The 22608-nt window shown below is 40.1% G+C and overlaps 1 protein-coding gene across 5 annotated transcripts in view; it reads left to right on the forward strand.

The window, feature by feature from the left end:
• The window catches only part of SLC9A7 (solute carrier family 9 member A7), an 80098-nt gene that overhangs the window by 50074 nt on the left and 7416 nt on the right, over positions 1-22608 (forward strand). For 3 of the 5 annotated variants that reach the window (XM_018562818.1, XM_018562819.1, XM_018562820.1), the window contains exons 5-12: positions 2904-3016; positions 3926-4031; positions 5310-5451; positions 6978-7083; positions 9270-9358; positions 10790-10903; positions 14558-14669; positions 16139-16292. In XM_018562818.1, coding sequence (XP_018418320.1) covers positions 2904-3016; positions 3926-4031; positions 5310-5451; positions 6978-7083; positions 9270-9358; positions 10790-10903; positions 14558-14669; positions 16139-16292 — 936 coding nt within the window. Of the gene's footprint in view, positions 1-2903; positions 3017-3925; positions 4032-5309; positions 5452-6973; positions 7084-9269; positions 9359-10789; positions 10904-14557; positions 14670-16138; positions 16293-16521; positions 16582-22608 lie in introns of all 5 variants that reach the window. The other 2 variants (XM_018562816.1, XM_018562817.1) reach the window with 2 other exon arrangements.

Consider the following 22608-nt stretch of genomic DNA (forward strand, 5'->3'; position numbering starts at 1 on the left):
CACACACACACACACACACACACACACACACACACACACTGGTACTTCGGCTCACGAATGCTTCTGTTCGAGAACAGGAAGTTTGGCAAAATTTTGCCTCCGTTTGCTAACTCCGCTGCGGGTGACTAACACAATCGCAGCCATTTTCCCTGCTCTGACGCATGGTCATGGATTCCTCTAGTCGAGATCGCGGTGTGATCACAGTTTGATTCAGTTCATGACCAAATCGGTTCGCGACCAGAATCGCGGAACAAATTAAGTTCGTGAGCCGAGGTACTAGTGTGTGTATATGTATATATATATATTTCCCTAGAGTTCAGATGTTTTTTCAGAAGCTGACAAATATACTTACATGAATTGTGTTTTTGTTAATCGTGTTCATGTTTAAAAGCTTCCAGATGTAATAATGCAATGAAAGTGAAAGAACAATGTTCTAAATAATGAAGCGGAATATGTTTAATGAAAAGTATTAGACTTTAAATGCTGGTGTAATTCACTGATGAGTGCTAATGGCATGGATGGATGTCTGCTGTCTGGAGGGTGCTTTATAATGCACATACAAACAATGATAATTGTGTCTGATCAATTATGTCTGAACATCTTTTAGAATCACATTTATGGTACTTATATCTAATAACCTTGTAAATAGACATGTACTAGAATAAAAACTAGAGCTCCAGGCAGATACAACAACATAGACTAGGAGAGGGAAGGCAGCATTTGAGACCAATAGAGAACACTTGCAAGGCTATTCACAAAAGGGTGAAGAGTTTGGAGGAGGCAGAAGAAGTGAACAATCTAGGACAACATAGCTGAACTGGAAAGTGAGCTGAATTGGAGAATTTTTCCAAATCAGCTGTTTTGGCCTAGATTGTTCCCTTTTCCTGCCTTCTCCAAACTCTTCACCTTTTTGTGAATAACCCTGTTGGTGTGCTACATATATGTTGGCTGACCAAGAACCTGGTGATGTAGAGCAGCCGTCCTTAAATGGCAGACTGCGGTACGGGCACGGACTGAGTAGTCGTTCTGTCCAGACTGTGATTCGGAACGCTGCTCAATGAACATTGTACTCACCAGACCTCCTTGAATTTTAATTCACTGCCCGTGATGTAGAGGTATCACTTGGTTTGACGGAAACCTTTGCTGAGAAACTTTGGAGGCAACCATTGCTGTGCGTCTTCTGAAAATGCTACAGAATGCTAAATATACAGATGAGTTCTGACTTTCTAATATGTATGCCTGTTCCAGGTCAGTGACTCAGACGCCAGTGACAGTAAGGCATCAAGTATTTTCCAAGGTTGTCATCAGTGGCAGCCTCTGTATTTTCCTCACGTCAAGTTTCCTTTATTCTGGTATTGTGAATGATTCTAGTGAAGCTTTTCTGACTTTATTATAACTAGCTGGGACAGACTTTAATGGTTCAGCAATGTAAACAGCAAGGCATGGATCCCATTGGTGTTTACTACCAGGCACACAATTACATTGTGTGTTATTACATGAAAGGGTCCAACATGACTGAGTTTTTAAAAAAAATAAGGGATATCCTTTTTAATGGTAGACATACAGTATATTGTCATTTTGTTCAATGCATTAAAAGGTTTGATATCTGTCTTATTATCTAACTTATTACAGAATATCAGACGCAACTGCCAATTCTATTTTCATCCAATTAGCAAATACACCGATTTGCGGCCTCAAGTATTTTAGAGTAAAACATCTCTCCAAGCCAGTCATATACATTTCAAGGATAGCAGCAAACTTAATTGCAGATTCTTACCTATTCGGTTCTGTAGTCACTAAGACAGGCCATTGCAGTAACTTCCATGAACAGATTATCAGTAGGTAGGATCAGCTTGCTATAACACACAATCGGTGTAAAAAGTAAAAACTTGCATATCCACGACTGTTGATATGTCTTACCCTCCTCCAGCATACCACTGAAGATGAAAGGCTCAATGCAGCAAACCTAAGGAGAGTTTTGGGAATACTAACAGTTTACTTTAAACTCAGTGCATATGTCTATGAAAAGACATGAATCAATCACATAAAAAGAAAATTACAAAAACTAAAAACTGGCTGCACTCCAAGGTCATCAGTGCTAAAAAGCATTTTATTTGGAGACATAGACATTGAAGCCTCACCAGGACGACAATTAAACCAGTCATTGGGTGAAATGCATCAGAAAAAGGGAGGTCCCATGTGGTGCTTCACTCTGTATATCTATGGCATAATTACGTTTTATTAAATGCTGGGGACCTCCATGTGCATTTTTTTGTCAGAAAATGTATGGGGGAACATGGACAAGCTCCATCTTGTGTCTCAATTTCACTGATATCAGAGTCATTGGAGAGGCTTGGGAGCTGTGACTCATGCCTACCTACATATGGACAGAGATTTTACACTTTTGGGGACAATATGTACACAGTGTTATCTGACACTTTCAGATAATTCTAGCTGGCTGCTGACTAAAAAGAAAATGTATTTTCAATAACACTTCATTACAAAATAGCTTGTATAGCGACTATATATGTTCTTTTTTTTCTGAAAGTGGCTTTTTCTTTTATCATTTTTTTTATTTCATGATCCAGAATTTTGGCAATTTTATCAATGTGGCAGTTATTCACCTTTTCACCTAATAGCATAATAAATGCAACATATACATTTTATCATGTATTGAACCCACACAGAATTTCCAACATCGGTGACTAGTGGTAAGATCTAGCTAGACATGTGATTTCTGTCGGACTGATGGATTTTGCCCTCCTGAGCCTGTTTATCCCTTGCATAAGACAGACATGGAATTAAAACAATTTTAGCAAGACTGCAAGCAGTATTTCTCGTCGGCAGTTGTAAACTAAAATCCCTTTGCTGTTTGTTTATTTCCCCTCTCTTATTCCTTACAGAAATCTCATGTATGGAGTAGTGACATTAATGAAGTTTGCTGGTCAGCTTGATGGCAAATTTTTCTATACGGACTGTCTCTTTTTTGGATCTATCATCTCTGCCACAGATCCAGGTACACCTAATAATGTTTTATATGTATTGCTTGTATTGTACAAACCATTAGGGGCCCGTTTTTATAAATGTTTTTACACAAGATTCATACATCTTGAACCCAGGATGCACACATTTTCCAGTTAGAAAGTTATGTGAAGCTTCAAGGAAAGTTGTGTGAATCTGGTATGATATTTTGTTTAATTATTAATAGACCCCCTATTTCCTTTTTATCTTTTTTTACATTAATAGTTTTAGGGCAACCCCAGCAAGTTGGAATCAATATTTTTTTAGTGGCAAGGAATAGAGGAAAATGTAGAGCATAAATGACATTCATATCTTGTCCTCTAATCCACCCAAGGGCATTCTCCCATAGAACATGTGGAAGGAACATACAGGGGAGAAATGTCTCAAATGGGCTCCAAAGTCTTTCAAGCTTGGAGTTCATTGAGTAGACCAAACGAACAGGGGCCCAGGGGTGAATGATAATTACACATCACTATTCATCCTAACCCAGAAGTTGCCGTAGCTGCAATGAGTTTGGTTGGGCAGAAGCAGTCTAGAAAGTATGCCAGATATGCTTTAGTGAGGATAGAGCCATTTATGTGTACACCTGGTGAACAAAAACATGATGTGGAATTGTCTTATTTTCCAACTTGCTCATTGAGAAAAGGAAAAGGATGCATACTGCCTCAGGCTACTAGGTGAGTCATTTGAGTATAGTGACTGGTTACAATGCTGTCAAAGGCAGGTGGTTTCGAACCCCTCATACTGTTAGTCAAAATTTTATGGAAGACATAAAGCAGTCACTAGTAAAAGGCTTTTATGTTTTACTGAATGTTTTGTTTGACTTAGAATCCAGATTACACATGTTCTGTGTAATTTCTTTGTTAACTAAAAGCTAACCTTTTACTGTTCTGGTTCTTTAAAGTGACAGTCCTAGCTATATTCAATGATCTGCGTGCAGATGTGGACCTGTATGCTCTTCTGTTTGGAGAAAGTGTCCTCAATGATGCTGTAGCCATTGTGCTGTCATCGTAAGTACTTGGCTTATTTTTGTTTTTAAAAGAAATATAATCCAGTTATGTACATTGTACATCAATATAGTGACTCAGTGGTTACCAGTGTTGGGGTTCTGGCTTTACTTCAAGGTGCTGTCCGCTAGGGGCTGGTATGTTTTCCCTATGATTTAAGGCATTTACTGCAGGAGCCTACAAGCTCTTTGGCTGGGTAGTTGAAATAAAAAAATGCACTAGCATAATAAGCATGGCCTAATTTTTACATTATGGAGTCCTAGAAACGACTTAAAGGAGAACTATAGGGGTTAAGGCTTTTCCCCATAGTTCTCCTTAGGGTAACGGGAGGACACAAACTAGCGTCCTCCCGTCACCCTAAGCTCAGTATACCGCGAGTTACTGCTCGCTGTATACAGAGACGCTGAAGCCGATCCCGACAATTATGTCTGGATCCGCCCAGTTGCGTGAGGTACAGCTGGCTCTGCCTATCTAGAGGCAGAGCCAGCTGTACCCGCCCCCTCCCCCGTCCGATCCGCCAGTCAGCGCTGGCGGATCGGAGACGCCTCATAGTTCTCCTTTAATAATGACAGTCTTTTGCACAAGCTCCACTTTCTTTGTCATGTGATAATTTTTAAAAACTACTGCTAGAATGTGCTTTTGGAGGTTCATGTTGTCTGCTCTATATCAGTGACTGCTTTTCAGCTGTACAGAGCACCAAACAAGACAAAAGGGAAGATAGTTTAATATTTCCTGACCTATAAAGCCTCATGCACACAGGGCTTTTATGTGCGCCGGGGGTTTCCTGTGGCAAGGACCTGCAGATTCTTGTGACAGGAATCCCAGGTGGGTCAGTAGAGATGCGCCTACTTTGCTCATTCAGGTGAATGATGGGCTGACAGCGGCTGCATCTGTCCGTGGCTGTCCGCATGTAATTGTACATGGGACGATTAACTGCAGATTGGGATAAATTATTGCATCTGGATGCAGAGAGATTGTGTCCAGGAACAAGCATCTATCCCAATTCACAGATGCGGATGTTGTCAGCCTGTCATTCACTTGAATGGGCACAGTAGGTGCATCTGTATGGCCTCACCTGGGATTTCTGCAGTAAGAATCCCTAGGTTCTTGCCACAGGAATCCACAGGTGCACATAAAAGCCCTGTGTGCATGAAGCCTTAAAAGCCTTCTGATTCCTTTCAACATATTTTGCACCTGCTTTGCCCTACAGTCCTCCTGCTGAATTAAGAAACAAATGTCTGTTTACCTAGCTGTAAACCTATAACTTTCTGTTTTGATTAGGTCTATTGTTGCTTATCAACCAACCGGAGAGAACATGCACACTTTTGATGCGTCCGCCTTTTTCAAGTCTGTTGGAGTTTTTGTTGGCATTTTCAGTGGATCTTTCGCAATGGGTGTTTGTACCGGTGTAGCAACAGCTCTTATATCCTTTCTGTGATTTACACTGAATGATCTGCTTTCTCACATAATGCATGTGGCTTATTCCCTGACCACAGAACTAAAGTTCTAATGACTGTGGTTATGTTTTTCTGGAGTGCTTCCTATTTTCCCTGTATATGCTACTGACATAATTACAAGTGGTGTTCTGAGCAATTTTATTGTTCAGCTTAGAAAGATGTTTACTCACTGAGACACAGAACCTGAGGCTAAACAGCTGTGCATGGAAGCAGCCACCCCCTTACCTGTTTGCCACATACCTCTTTTAGAAGTGTCTTTACTCTGCATAATGAGACTGCCATGGAACTAGTATGTGGTTCATAAGGCCAGAATGGATGCTTCCATCGGAGCATTCTCATACAGGTTTCTGAAAGGAACCTAGTAATCTATTGCAGGCATTTATATAGTGCCAGCATTGCAGAGCTTTACATAATGTATGTTTACATAAGTCCCTGTTCTCAAGGCATTTACAATCGAATGTCCCTATCCCACATATATCGCACATATATACACACATACTAGGACCAATATAGTTGGCAGCCTATTCAAGTGGAAGTGAAGAAAACCTAAAAAGTTAGCTTTTTTTGTGTGTGTGTCTCGCATGCTTACTTATATGCACATACTCGGCAAGGTCCTGTGCCAAAACTAAATAACTTCTGTGCTCCAAGCCAATCGGGATGCAGAAGACTGGGTGAAAATGGAGGGGAAAGCAGAAACAGTCTGTTACCCATCACACTCCAGAACGGAATCCCTGGTATAAGCTGCGAATGGTGCCGTGTGAATCAAAATAGTCACCCGCACAATGAGGTCCAACATGTAAAACACCTTTTATTCACACGTTAAACATACATGGTATCACCAGTGGACAGCAGGAGGGGAGAGCAGACATGCATTGCTGGAGGGGATTGCCTACAAGATAATGTTGTACAAGTATGCTTTGTATACTAGCACATTGCAGCAAACACAAACACCCTCTGAGGTTTTTTGTTTTTTGCTTTACTTTTGCTTTTACCTACCAGCATATCTTTTTAATTCACAGTTTCAGAATTCATAAATAATAGAAAGGTCTTGCTGTAACATTTACACTAGTGTATGTAAAACCAAACATCTTTTTTCCTTTCTCTTGGTTTATTAAGAATACTATTGAATTTGTTATACTTGTTCTACAAGTGTGAAAAACTACCTGTTTCTGTCTTTTTTTTTGCATCCTCTATCTAACCTGTAAGTAATCCACACCTTTTGGGAATTGTCACCTAATCAGTGACTTCATCCAGTCAGCTGCAGTTAGTTTGGGTATTCTGACCACTGTGGGCACCGGCTGTCAGAATACAATAGCCCTGCAGGCTATTTGTTTAGATGGAGGAAACAAAACATTTTTCTTGTTCAGCCTGCTGGGACAAACAAGAAACGGCTACTCGTGTATGGGCAATTTTAGTGTCTGTGGCTTTCTTTTGCACAACTTTTTTGATCGTAAACTGCTAAGTTGTATTTTTCCCTTAACTGGTTGATAACGTAACCAAGTTTACCAAGCTGCACTGCTTCCCCTTGCTGGAGACGGCCCTGTTTTTTTTGCTATCGTGGAGTACTTTCCTTCTGGCTGAAGCGTGTGGCTTTACAGGTAATTGTATTCAGAAATCTTCAAGATGATTTGTGTATGTGAATAAGTGATGTTTGTGTTTCATGACGCACCGGTTTGGCTGGTTTCAGCAGAACATTTGGTGGCTGACAGATTTTTATCCATGTGTTATGATCTATAGAATTATAGCTCAGCTTCTTGTAACCATCTAGGACATTAACTTCTAAAGCCTTGAGATGGCGTTCACCCACCTGTAAATGAGCAGTGGGTAACATATGGGTAGTTTCTGACCTTACACTAAGGCATGCCAGGCTATATTTGTCTGCATGAGCACCCTAAACCACAATAAGGCTCCTTGGCCATCATACTCCAATATTGAGGACTAAGTGCTAAACGTGTATAGGATGGAATTAATTTTTTTATTTCACTTAAATATGATTGACTCAGTCATAGCTCTTTCGGAGGTGCTAGCATTCCAATATTGCAATTGTGTGTAAAATCCGCGCTTTTGGTGTTTCCTTTCAATATAATGTGTCGGCAGCAGTGAAAACAAGTGAATCCTCAAGTCACTCTCTAAAATCTCAAGACAAAATCACTGCGCAAAAAAACAAAAAAACATACAACTTTTATATATAAACAATAAAGTGCCTAGTGATAGTCCCAACACAGTATGTGACCTCCCCTATAGTTGAATTTAGTACAATCTTCAAACTACATGTGCAATGTGTTTGTGATCCAGATCACATGTGCAACTCCACAAATTGGTCTCTATAAAAAGAGGAGAAAAAAAAGGGGAAAAAGTATTTTTTAAGAGGTTATGTCAGCAATATATAACGTGCAAATGTTCGACATTCCACAAAAGGTATTTCTTAGTGTGATATCCTTAGTGTTTCTGTGTAATCAATACACTCACCAGACTCCTTTGACCACTTTTAAATGGTCAAACTGCACTCAGATTCAAATCCTTAGCGAGCCGCTCTCCCAAGACAGCTGAAGACTGAAGACTTTTTCAAAAGGTAGTCCTAGTCACTACCTTTTGAAAAAGTCTTCACGACGAAACATGTCAAGGAGGAGTTAACACACTGTCATCACGCTGATCACTGGGAGAGAAGCTGTTTGCCAGTGGAGGAATTATACAGCTCTGCCTATTAAGCCCTGAATGTAAGTTTTTTAAGAATCTATGATTAATTTTTTCCCATGGGGCACTGAATAACAAGGAGAAATGTGCGGAGGAGGATAATATTGGCCGTTTAGAAGGTGGATTGACAGGAATTGGAATGACTTGAACCGACCAACAGTTTTTAAAAACCCGTCAAACTGAAAGCAGATATTGGCTACAAAGGAGGTTGCCATCAGCTGTCTTGGGAGAGCGGCTCGCTAAGGATTGTAATCTGAGTGCAGTTTGACCATAGTGATCAAAGGAGTCTGGTGAGTGTATTGATTGCACAGAAACACTAAGGATATCACATTTAAGAAATACCTTTTTGGAATGTTGAACAATTGCACTTTATATATTGCTGAGCTACTAAAATATACTTTTTCCCTCTCTTTTTATAGAGACCAATTTGTGGAGTTGCACATGTGATCTGGATCACAACAAATTGCACATGCAGTTTTAAGATTGTATTGAATTCAACTATAGGGGAGGTCACATACTGTGTTGGAACTATCACTAGGCACTTTATTGTTTATATATATAAGTTGTAAGTTTTTTTATTTTTTAGCTCAGTGATTTTGTTTTACAAGCATTCCAATATTGCCATTCTGGGCCTGCATTTAACCGCAGATCTCTTTAACCTCTTGCCGTCCGCCCGTAGTAAAAAAACGGACGGACGGCACTGCAGCATCTGCGGGTTGCCGTCTCCAGACGGCAATTTTTTTCTGCTCGCGCGCGCCCCCTAGCGATATTGTATTTTCTTAATTCATAGAAAAAGGCAGGCATAATACGCTCTATGAGGTGCTATGTTAAATCAAACTGGTGTCATACAGGATAGATAAATCTCCTCTATGTGGACAGTTTTGTATTTTACATTTAGCAGAAACATATCCTCAGTAGGGACACAGACAACATTCAAAACTAGGAAAAACTTCTGTATTTTCTCCAATTTAAACTAGGAAAAACAAAATTTGGCTGGAGTTGGAATTTAAGCATTCTGATTGTTTTTTTTAATTTTTAGTCTTTATTTTGTACGTATCAGTTCTGACTCTTTTTCATATTGTAATTACAGGTGTAGTGTCTGTCCTGTTTTGTGGTATCACACAAGCACATTATACACATAATAATTTATCACCGGAGTCAAGGATTAGAACCAAGCAGGTAATGAGAGCTGCTTCTGTTTTCTTCTTCATTGGCACATAAAATGATCCTGTTTCTGATTACATACCAGAGTTTGTGATATAGATATATCTATATATAGATATATCTATATATAGATATATCTATATATAGATATATCTATATATAGATATATATATATACAGTCATTTTAAGGTACACAGGGAGCTGTAGTTTTAAATGTATCTGTGCCAATCGCTGACAGATCAAATGATCAAATGTGCAGAAAAATTATAATATGAACTTACAAATTTGTATTTTTAAATGTTGAAAATACCTATCTGCTGGAGCATTTAACACCCAGATAGTTTTGTCTTCCATACAGTAACTTGCATCTAAAAATAACTTGAAGGCAGTCATGAAATTGGTTTTCTTAGAAAGAAGTCATTATTGATAGCATAAACCTTTTTTTTTTAATGCAAGTTTCTCTTAAATCCTACAGGTAAAATAAAGCAAAGTTTTATCCCTGAAGATAAAAAGTCAGGCTTGGGATTGTGGAGTTGCAAGCTATATAGGAGTTGTTATACATAACTATATTTTACTATACTCCTTCCTTTCTATTGCCCACTGCATGGCCATACTTCTACCATTAATGTTTATTTGTACCCTGAACAGGGTAGCCTTCTTAAAACAGAAGGTACTTGCATGTCTTATTCCATCTTATATCTCAAAACGAAGAGGAATAATTCTCAATCAGGGCAGTAGGCTATGTCATGTAAATAATTGCTTTATGCTGTACTGGCCAGCTGCACATCAAGAACTGCTGGTATTAAGTGCATATGTAGCTAATATTATAGAGCCATTTATTTCAAACTGGCTTTTTGGCCATCAACAATGTGGTGTATGGAAACCATGGCTTTTCTGGCGTAGGGCTTGGGATGCAACCATACAGGTTATGTTGAGAAGGAACTAATCAATTAAAAAACTTTTACTTTACCCTACTCCACAGAAGCATGGTTTCCATACTCGGCACTAATGATGGCCAAAAAGCCTGAAACAACTCTGTGCAGTTTCGCATAATTGGCTCTATAATTAGCAAAATTTACACTATACACCAGTAGTTCTGGTGCATCTAGTCATTGTTGCATAAAGGAATGATTTGCATGGCTCCACCCACTGACCCACAATTACTTTTGGGATATGTGATGGAATGAGATGTGAATATCTTCTGTTTTAAGAAGACTTTACTGTGCTTCACACTGATTTGAGTTGAGGGCTTTTAATTCCTTTAGTCCCTTCTCACCATAACCTGTATGGTTATACTTTCTCTACTTTTACCCTGAAAGACTTCTACAGGCCACCCACATTCTATATTAAATTCCATATTACATTCTATTGCTTTCTGCAGTTCTTAGATTTTTTCCAATCATTTGTTTTATGACTTTAATAATCTTGTTTTGTGTTTTGCTGCAGCTGTTTGAGGTCTTGCACTTTCTGGCAGAAAATTTCATATTTTCCTACATGGGTCTAGCACTCTTCACTTTCCAGAAACACATGTTTAGTCCCATGTTTATCGTTGGGGCTTTTGTATCCTTTATGTGCTGGTGGAATAAGGACTGTGTTGCGTTAGGACTTAATACTTGTTTTGTGTTTGTGTTTTTCCTGTTGTCTTGGAGCTCACTGTCAAATATGCATTTCATCACAGAATACTGTCATGCTAAACATTTGCTTGGGGCTTTACATTGCAAGGGGAACAAACTGAATGACAGAGGAGTGCCTTCAGCAAAACACATGTTTGGATATTTCTCTTAAATGCCACATAAATGAGCTACAGTAAAACTGAATTGCTATCTGTATACTGGTGAGGAATAATGTACTGTACACTGGTATAGAAAAATGCACTGTGCTCTCCACACACTGGTGTAGGGTAATGGACTGTGCTCTCCATACACTGGTGTAGAGTAGTGGACTGTGCTCTCCATAAACTGGTGTAGAATAGTGGACTGTGCTCTACGTAAATTGGTGTAGAGTAATAAACTGTGTCTCCATACACTGGTTTAGAGTAATGGACTGTGCTCTCCATACACTGGTGTAGAGTAATGGACTGTGCTCTGCATATGCTGGTGAAGCGTAAAGGACTGTGCTCTCTGTACACTGATGTAGAATATTGTACTGTGCTCTCCGTACATTGGTGTAGAGTGATGGACTGTGCTCTCTGTACACTGGTGTAGAATAATGTACTGTGTGTCTTCAAAGTGGCAGACAAATGGATAACACTCCATTAATAGTCATCTAATGCTCCACAAGCATCATTCTCTATGTAATGCAACTTGTAGAGAAGTAGTGGTCTTCAGGGAGCTTAATACAAACAGTCTTCTGTGCAGTAACTGGACATTGAATAACACATTGTATTATGTTCTTTCCTAAGAATAACATGGAGGCTGCCTTTGCTAACTTCTGATATATATCTGGGGAAAGGAGGGTCCCAGAACATAAATATCAACCTTGTGGTGGGTCTCCTATATTACATAGAATTGGCACATTTCCCCATGGAGGGAGATCCCAGCACAAATGTAATGCTGCAACTATTTAGTTATGTATAAAACATTTAATTTATTGAATACATACGAAATGTAATCTTTAAAATATAAAGCACACACATGCAGTATAATCACTTCACCTCAATGCGTTTCTGTGTGCCCTTCTGACAAAGCCCCATAGGGGGAGAAACGTGTCAAGGTTTAGCGTGGTGATTGCTATTCACCTTGGCTTTGTGGATGTCCCTCTTAGCCAATGATTCCAATGCGACACCAGGATTCCAAGAGTTACAATTTGGATACTTTCTGACAATTTGATCCTGTGTGAAAAACGAGACATTGAAGGAATTGATGGCATCAGAGTACCAGCTAAGCATACGTATACCCACCGCTATTGTACGGCCGTACCCACAACTTGGAAATTGCCTTCATTTATCTTTGCTGAACTCAAGGTTCTGACACGGTCAGTGTCTCTTGATGCTTATTGGTTTCACTGATTGATTTCATGTCTATGGACACACAGTGTATACTGGATTTTGGTATTTTGCAGACATCAATACCATGAGTTTTTTGCCCAATGTATGTGCGCCCCACACGGATGGGTGAGCACAGAAAATCTGCTTAATCTGCCTCGTACGGATATCCACAAATCTGCAAACATTTTGCTATTGTGCAGTCCACATATGAATGATTTTGAGGGGTCCACTATAGAACTCTTTTTTTTTTTTTTTTATTACATTAGCGCAGTGGAATTATGTGAACTATATGTGTGTGCTTTAGATTTTAAAGATTACATTTCGTATGTATTCAATAAATTACATGTTTTATACTTAACTAAATAGTTGCAGCATTGCATTTGTGCTGGGATCTCCCTCCATGGGGAAATGTGCCAATTCTTTGCTAACTTCTCTTTCTGAATATGCTAGTTGCCTGAATGTCGTGTTTTTTCCCCCTCTTCAATTCTTTAGAGTGACTAACCTAAAACATAGTGTTAAAGTTTTGAAGGGAGTCGGTGAACAAAACAGTAATTCAACTAGTATGTTGAGAAGGAGATCAGCAAAACAAGCCTCTGTCTCTTAGCAAAGATTTAGTTTAACTTGCTCACCTTTTTATTTTGGCACATCTGCTTCCAAACATAAAATCCAATTGAACTTTCAGTTAAAGGGTTAAATCACCTTTCCAATAAAATTGCCTGTCCATTCAAGCGTCTGCATAAATAAAAACACTGCTCAGCTTTGACAAAAGAAGCTAGGAGGAGTTTTTCAGACAGACTTGGGTAAAGCCATGCACGGCCTACAGGTATGACATTGAAAAGAAGCTTCTTTTGCCAAAGGTCAGCAGTGGGGGTTTTTTTTTGTACTTGAGGACGCTTGAATGCATGAGCAATTTTATTGAAACAGTGAAATCCGCTAGTTACTATCCAAGTGCATCAAATCAAATGGTGTACAAAGAATTATAGGGGTTTTTTTTCCTTAGAAGGCACCAGTATACCGAGTAGAGAAGCCTGTCGCCTGCCAGCATGCTTTGAGAACCCTTTTTATCTGTGTAGAAGTACTGGTCTCTCTGCAGAGGTCCAACACACCCCCTGCTGAATTATATCTATAGCTCACCAATCCGCAAAGCTCTAGCTGCCTGCTGATTGGAGACACGCATGGGGAGTGTCAGAATCTTTTCAGCTTAGGCTGTGGCAGCTTTCTAAAGGAAATTAAACCTGGCCATAAACTGGTAGTTTATTGTACGAACATTCATGGAAAAAAAATGTCATCACAAAATTCAATAATGCCATTGGAGACTTGACAAATGTCATTTGAAATTTTGTTTGATTTTAACATTCATTTTTGGGAAGTGAATGGAGTTTCCTGAACGAAAACCACATTTACCATTTAGAATTTTATTTGGAAAATGTTTCCATCCTGTTACTTTGTTTTGGTCACTGTGGTTTAAATCAACCGTTGATTTGACCCTATTAACTATTCGGATATCTAACGAATGTCCCAACTGGTATATGACCAGCTTAACTGAAAGACTTTGCACATCTTTTGTTTTCATTCACCAGGAATGCATTTAACTAATTTAAAGTGAAAATTCAGTTGGGCCTTCTTTTTCTATGTCATTGGGTGTCATAGGTAGCCTTATTTTTAAACTCATTTTGCTTTAACACAGATTATTTTTTTTTTGTGCTGCCAAAAAAAACTTGCACAGACCTAGAAAGTTAAGCAATTGCACAATGTAAGTAACATGCCCATTGCAGAGAAATATGGCTAGTTAAGAACTGCAGTGCTTCGGAGATGCATCAGTATTGACAATGTCAACCCATGTCTAAGAAAAAATCTTATCCTCTGTAGCTTTGACGTACAGTTCTGCTGGTATGGATTGACACAGGTTTATTAATATCACACTGGGAGTTGGGGATTACATTAAAAGCAAAGTTCCAGAGGAAATTAAAATGTTGCACACAGGATGCTCTTATGACCCTTTGCTGAGAGATAAATTATTGTTTTGTAGTACAAATAATTATTTTTTTACACTGCCTAACTTGCAGCTTTTGTTGTAGTTTGTTTTAGGTTAATATTATTAGAATTTGTTTTTTTTACAATGTATTTATATCATTAATGCTTTCTTTATACAGTAATAAAAAGTTGAGAGTAATTGATGACCTTTTTCTTCTTTTGAGTTTTGAAACCTTGACTTCTACCTGCTATAGATAGCTGTGTTTGTTGGGAGAGCAGCTCATATATATCCACTGTCATTTTTCCTCAACTTGGGCAGAAGGCACAAGATTGGTTGGAACTTTCAGCACATGATGATGTTTTCAGGTATGTAATGTCAGATACTTTATATCAGATTAGTAGGTTTTCACCCTGCTCTTAAAGGCACCATTCACACTGCCACGCATATACGCGCGTATGTGCATATTGTACCATATGCAGCAATTGCACATAAATGGCTCCATACACATGGCTGCATATGGAGCCGTATATTTGCGTAGCGTAGACAAAACAGAATGGAACCGAGATGCGTATTTCTCCGTATTTTATGTGCATATACGTGTTTTTGCGCGCGTATATGCACGTACCCTCATACAGTTTATTCAAATTTCTATTACCAAGATTATGCATTCTGGGATTGCATATAGTGCACGCATATACGCGCGTAAATATACAATTTTGCTCTTGCGTTGTGTGTGAATGAGGCCTAAGCAATACTAAACTCAGGAGTTAAACCTTAAAAATGCATTCAAGTACCTTAACTGTTAACAAAAATGTAGTTTATGTGTGTACTTTACAACATACACAGGGACCATGGGGAAGAAAAGTAGCCACCCTCACTTCATTCAGGAACTTGAATGCATTGTTAGGGTTTAACTCCTGAGTTTAGTGTCACTTGAAGTGGAACCCCATGTTTTCCCAATTTATGTGATAGCAAGTTTTTGCAGAAACAAATATACAGATACTGATCTGAGAAAGGGAGGTTGTACACACCATATTTGATGTGCAAGTAAAACTTCACTGTGATTTCTATTACAATTGCACCTCAAAGCACTAGCAGAGAAGCTTCCACAATCTAAGTTTTATTCTTGAGAACAGCTATGTGTTCAGGTGTTTGTTTTTTTTTTTTTTTGTTTTTTTACTGGATTAGGACTCCAGCAAATCACTTTTCATCTGCAGTAATTACATACAAACATAAGGCTGCTCTTACGAGCATGATCCATTAGCATTGATGGGCTGACTACCTCTGCATAAATAATAGCAGTAAAAGGATCTTGTAGCTGATGGTAATGTTTGGGTGTTGGATGCCCTGCATGCCACTAAACCAGGGGTATCAAACCTCAGGCCCTCCAGCTGTGGTGAAACTACAAATCCCATGATGCATCTCTCTTCGGGAGTCATGTCTGTGGCTGTGAGAATCTTGCAATGCCTCATTGGATTACCTTTTTTATAACACTTCAAATAGATCCTTAGGATTTGATGAATTCCACATCAGAGAGCACTGGATGATTAGAGACTATAGTGGTGAAATAAGCAGAATTTTTTTTTTTTTTTCTAGGCCCCGTCTACTTAGAGGCAAAAAGTTCCTCTTTAAATGTTCCTCATTAGCTAGTGCATTTATTGCTAAATTTGAGTCTACAGCTTGTGGTCTTGTCTGTTTCTCATTAATATTGGTTGTTTTAAGGGAAGAAAATATAAACCACTAATTAGCTTTAGGACAACCAATTTTTGCTGGGAATAATCATTATTTACTGTACTTTTTATCTAATGCTAACAAGTGTTTCCATTTTCAACAGGTCTCCGTGGAGCAATGGCATTTGCCCTCTCAATTCGTGACACTGCCTCATATGCCCATCAGATGATGTTCTCCACAACTCTTCTTATTGTATTTTTTACTGTCTGGGTAATAGGTGGGGGAACAACTCCCATGTTATCCTGGCTGAATATCAGGTGAGTGGTATCACAATTTTAGCAGTGTTAACACTATGTGTTAATTGGAAACCAAAACATTGGTCATTCAAACAGCAACAAAGCAGCTGCCAGAATAGAAGCTGAGCAATTAGAATTTTTTTTGGGCATTAAAACAGGTTTGCATTTTCAATTAGGCTATCACGTCAAATAGCTCAATCGTTTTCCATACCCCTGTCTTCATTTTCATTTCATTCTTGTACAATGCCAGAGTTGGTGACCATGTGCCATCGTTGGAGGATGAGAGCGTTAGACGTTGGCAGTATTTCAGGTGATTGGGTTCTTCCATGTGAACTGTTAACTCACAGTTGCTCTTGGTACTTTACTTGGGAACCTCTTTCAGCTGCTTTTTGCTCTGTTGATCTAACTACCCTTCTTTTAGGACTGTAGCTTTTGTATGCACTTGTTCTGTGCTTGGCTTTCTTCTGCAATCTATTAGCTGAACACTTTGAGATTGAAAATTTGATTTATGAAATATAATAGGATAACACTTTATCTTACAGTTGATAGATATACCCTTCTCCTGATTAATGTATCCTTTAAAGTAGGGATGCACCAATATTGTTTTTTCGGTATCGGGTACAAGTACCCATATTTTCCTTTTGGTACTCGCTGATCCCGAGTACCGATACCAGTATTTCCGCTAGCATGGAGCCTGCTTCCTGGGCAATCAAGAAGCCAGGCAGCAGGTAATGACACGCCACCTGGCTTATTGATTGCCCGGGATGCTAGCTCCATGCTGTTTGGCCAGCTCCATGTCTCCTCGTGGCACTGTCGGTCAGAGGAAAGGTGCCTCTGACTGGAAGTTCCAGTATCGGGGGTAAGTATCAGAGCATTTGGGTGAGTATGAGTACCTGCCCAAATACTCAGTATCAGCACTGATACTAGTATCTGTATTGGTGCATCCCTACTTTAAGGTGCATCTCCACTTTTGCAGTCAAATTTGATAAATCCCCCTATATGTTTTGTTCTGTGTTCCTAATACAAATATTACCTTCACATTGATCTGTCATTATAAAAAAAGACTAAAGACTAACATTTTAGGATTGTTTCTCTCAATAACTTCATTAACATGCAATGGAGAGACCAGGCCTTTAATCCCGTAACCCCTCAAGAAGCAAAGAAACCCTAACCCAAGTAAAAGCAATTTTTAAACTGCATTTTAGCTTATGCTATGTGAATGGGAACATGTGACCAATAAAATTTGGATTTTATCCCAGTTTGGCTCTGAAAGTGGAAATGCGCTTTAAAGGACTAGTAAACATAGGAAATATAAGCAAGTTTTGAATCTGTTTTCAGAAAAAACTGTTTTTATGAACATATCAGAACTGAAGAGGCTTGCTGATGAGCATGTGACTTTTCAAAGAGATATTTGATAAAACAGAGATAGATGACTTCCTGTCAAGTGAGAGACACGTTAGTCAGCCTGTCTTATGTCTGTCCAAGAATAACGATGAAGATTACATATGGAGATATAAAGTTGTTTCACTGAGGTACACAAACCAAATAACTGAGTTTCTAATCGATCTTTCTCAGAGCTTAGGGCTGGTGCAGATTTGGGCGATCCCGGGACCGCGCAGTTGAGTGCGGTTGCACACAGCAATTGCCCCACGGCCCCATTGATATCAATGTACCTTTTTTTTGCGACACGCATGGCCCGGTTTTTTAAACCACGTTCGTGCACAATTGCACGGGCGGAATCACGGTGGGAAACAGCGCAATCTGCCCGATGGAACTAGGGTGCCATTAGAAAATAATGGCACCGCCAGCGCGATCTGCGGTGGTGTGCAAGCTCGGATGGCCACGCGGTTTCGTGCACGATTGCCACGTGGTCAAGGATCGCCTAGGTGTGAACCTGGCCTTAATCTGTGTCAAAGAGTAACTTTGTTACAGCACATCATATTGCTTCATCTTAAAGAAGAGAAGAGATTCAGGTTCCAAATGCAGACATTATCCTTAAAGAAGAGATGCACAGCATTGCTCACTGTAGGGACTTGTTTTGAGAATGGCAGGATATTGAGTTTTACAACTGGAACTGGTTGAGATCTCACTTTGGCTTGTTCACACCATGTCTGGACCATGTCCAGACCAGAACAGTTTGTTCCTAGACCAAAAAAACTGGAACGCATGAAAACATTTTTTTAAAAAAAGCATACAAAGCATGTAAATGCACAGGAACGCACCTGTAAGCACAGTTTAAGCTAAAAAAAAGTAAAGCGGCAACACGCACTGCACTGTGTTTGCAGATCTGGTCCGCACATAGTGTGAACATAGCCTTAGGGAGGATCCTTATATGCCCAAATGTAATTACTAGACACAGCTGATAATAAACCGCAAAACAACTTTACACATATAGATACAGATGGCATATCAATAAAAGACTCAAGCAGTGTCTACAATTAGACTCAAAACCAGACCTTCATGGGATAACAAGAACTAAAAAGCAAGAGGCAGCATAGGCAGAAAACATAATATGCATGTTCTGACAAGCATGCATACCTGAACACAATGATATTCCAATGGACCTCCAAAAATAATTTGCTAAAACACTATAAAATGCAGTTTACACTTGAGGGTATAATCCAAGTACAAAAAATGAAATGCCACCAATCCTTTAATAGAATGACAAGCCGGCCCGGTCACTATCTGCAAGGAGTTTGCATGTTCTCCCTGTGCTTGCATGGGTTTCCTCCAACACTCCAAATTAGGTTAATTGACCCCTCTCTAATTTGGCCCTCGTATGTATGTATGCATGCATGTGAGATAGGGAGCTTTGGGCTTGTTCACAGCCGGCTTCCTGTGTTCAGGGGTGGGAGAGGACGTGGCGGTGCATTGAAGTCAATGTTGCTGCAGCCGCGCCCCCGGCCCGCAGTGCGATCACCCACACCAGAACGTGCGGCGCACCAGTGCCTGCGTTCCAGGCCAGTGCAATGTGAAAAAATGCTGCAAGCACTTTATTTTTCAGATTTCACTGGACCGAAACCCAGGCACTGATGTGCCACACATTCTGGTGTGGGCGATCGCACTGCGGGTGGTGTGGCTGTGGTGCCATTGACTTTGATGCGCCGCCAAGCCTCTGAATGCAGGACTGCTCTGGAATGCAGTGTTCATGGTGTGAACAAGCCATTAGTTTTTGTAAGCTCCTTGAGGGCAGGGACTGATGTGAATGTGCACTATTTAAAGTGCTGTGTAAAATTGTCGGCGCTATATAAATACTTGTAATAAATAATAACATATATGACTGGCATGTCCTATGAGATATAACAACTAGTTAATTGTCAAACCAGATATGTTATTTATGTGATTTCTTGTTTAGAGTGTAGGAGATAATACGTTGATAGAACAACAAGACCTTTATCTGATAGATTTAGGGATCATCTCTCCAATAATTGAACAAAAAAAACCCACTAATATTGCTAGTCATTTAAAAAGTGTATACTAAAATTGTTGTAATGTGTAACTGACATGGAGCTAATTTTTTTTTTTTTTTTTAACAAACACTAGAGTTTCACTTTTATAAGGATTGGGAAACTAAAGTGCTGTTTTCTAATGAGATTCACTTGGCTGGAGCTTAGCTCTTCCAGCTTTGGCTCGACTCCATGATATGCCCTTCAAATCGCATACACTCCTCTCCAATAGTTCCACAATGGAGGCTCTGTGCTGAGATCAAGGCTCACTTGTTTCATCGTGTCTTAGCCAGCAGTTTGAAATGAAAGTAAAGACAAATTGAAATGGGCTGTGTCATTCTGCAGCTGCCATGGTGAAATAATAGACCGACTCCATTCACTCGCTGATGCAAACAAAACAAATTACCTTTTCTCTTTAGAAATCGCTGCTGCTGACATCATACATTTCATTCAGTGACAAAACGCTAAAGTAAATAGCGTGTGTTGAATGACACTGACCAATTGTTGGAAAAGTAGCAAACCTTTTCTAGTTATGAAAGCGTGCTACAAATAGAGTATCATGGCAACATAAAAATGTATGTTCAGCGAGTTAAAAAAAATAACAACCTAATTTCATAGAAGAAAAAGAAATATTAACGGCACATGGGCTGTGTATTTGCAGCTCACCTTTATGCAACAACTGATCTCACCATTATGATGCAAGCAGAAATAAATGTGTATTCATTTTAATGGGCCACTGCCCGGCTTCCTGATTGGCCGACTCCATGCTCCATCGTCACAAGTGACTATAGAGCCTTGGTTCTCAACTGGTGGGTCACGACACCAAAAGTGGGTCACGGCCCCGTTTTCAGTGGGTCACGACCCCGTTTTCAGTGGGTCACTGCATGCCTTCCTTTTTTCTAGGTGAGAGGATCCTCTGCCTCCACCTAGCGCAGCAATATCAGTTCTCGCACCAAGCAGCAATTCAAAATATGCTGCCTGCCGCCCGAGTGTCAGCTCGAAGTGGGATGGAATGGGGCTATGGCTTTGAGGGAGCTCCATCCATATGTGCATTACTTACAGCTCCCTCACGTGCCCGATAGAGATGCCATGGTGACATCACATTCTGGCTCCCGGCACCTCTACAGGGCGCGCAAGGGAGCTGTACAAGCAATGCACATATGGATGGAGCTCCATCACAGCACATCAGCCCACACTGGACCCCAGGCTGAGATCCACTCCATTTCTCCTAAAGTAGGGAGACTGGGTGGACCTTAAAAAAAAAATCAAATCAAATTAAACATTTTTTGGCGTGTGTATGAGAATGTCTGTGAGTGTGTGAGATTCTGTATGTATGTCAGTGTTTTTGAGGGCCCGTTCACACTAGTACAGAGCATTATTCACATAGTACTTTGCGATTAACGCACTGTACATCGAAATTGCACCTACTGTGCATTCTGGTGCGGGAGGTGTGTTGGGTTGCCATTCATTTGATAGGTACCCCAAACGCACCTCCCGCCCACAGTTCTTACACCCGCACCGAGACACGCGGTATCCTAATGCTGTGTGTTCTATTGCAGTGGGTCTTGAGGTCACACAGGTTGAGAACCACTGCTATAGAGCATAGAGATGGTTTCCCGGCCAATCAGGAAGCCAGGCAGTGTGTAATAACTCGCTGCCCGGCTTCCTATTACTGGAAGCTAGGCATCGTAGCATTTGGTTGAGTACGGGTGCCCGCCCAAATACTCAGCATCAGCGCCGATACCGATACTAGTATCGGTGCATCCCTAATGTGTACCATAGGGATAATCATACCTTAGTTCATCCAGAACACAACATCACAATAAATTTATTTAAAAACGAAAAAAACACTCACATTTAAAGCACACCACTATTGTATGCTTGAGAAAGTTCTTGAGAAACTCCACAGTGACAAATGCATAGGATGTAGCTAAACATCACAGTTTAGAGCAGGGCTCAAAATTTAAAGTCCTGAGTTACTAGCCAGGGCTTATGAGTTACGCGCCACTAGTTGCCCCACCTAACCCCTACCCTGCCCCACCTTAACTCCGCCCTAAACACACCCTCTTAAATTATCTTATGATAGTTGCCGCTTGTAAACGGCAGATTAGGGATTCCTGTTGCAGGAAAAAGCAAGTTCCAGACGCAGGAATCCCTAATCTCTGAAATATAGGTGTAAATTGGGGCCTAATATACACATACACTAAAACACATTAATACACTTCTCAACGTAACTCCCCCCTCCCCCCCACAAATATAATAATAAAATTCCCCCCGCACACAAAAAATAATATATCCCCCCTCTGTTGTAAGTCCCCCACACATAAAATAATACACCTCCCCTTCCCACCTACCCCTTGCACACATAAAATACACTCCCCCCATTATAAGCCCCCCACACATAAAATATTATACTCCCCCCTTATTAACCCCCCTACACATAAAATAATACGCTCCCCCTTATTAACCCCACACACACAAAATAATACTCTCCCCCTTATTAACCCCCACACACATAAAATAATACTCTCCCCCTTCTCCCTCATTAATACCCCCACACACAAAATAATACTCTCCCCCTTCTCCCTCATTAATACCCCCACACACAAAATAATACTCTCCCCCTTCTCCCTCATTAATACCCCCACACACAAAATAATACTCTCCCCCTTCTCCCTCATTAATACCCCCACACACAAAATAATACTCTCCCCCTTCTCCCTCATTAATACCCCCACACACAAAATAATACTCTCCCCCTTCTCCCTCATTAATACCCCCACACACAAAATAATACACTCCCCCTCCCCGCGAGCCCCCCTCACCTGTTCACGGCTTTGCAGGGAGGAGGCTTGAGGAGGATCGATCCAGGGGTGATTAGTGAGGTCTGT

Source organism: Nanorana parkeri, unplaced genomic scaffold (assembly GCF_000935625.1).
Source record: "Nanorana parkeri isolate BGI_ZX_2015 unplaced genomic scaffold, ASM93562v1 scaffold601, whole genome shotgun sequence".
Classification (NCBI taxonomy): Eukaryota; Metazoa; Chordata; class Amphibia; order Anura; family Dicroglossidae; genus Nanorana; species Nanorana parkeri.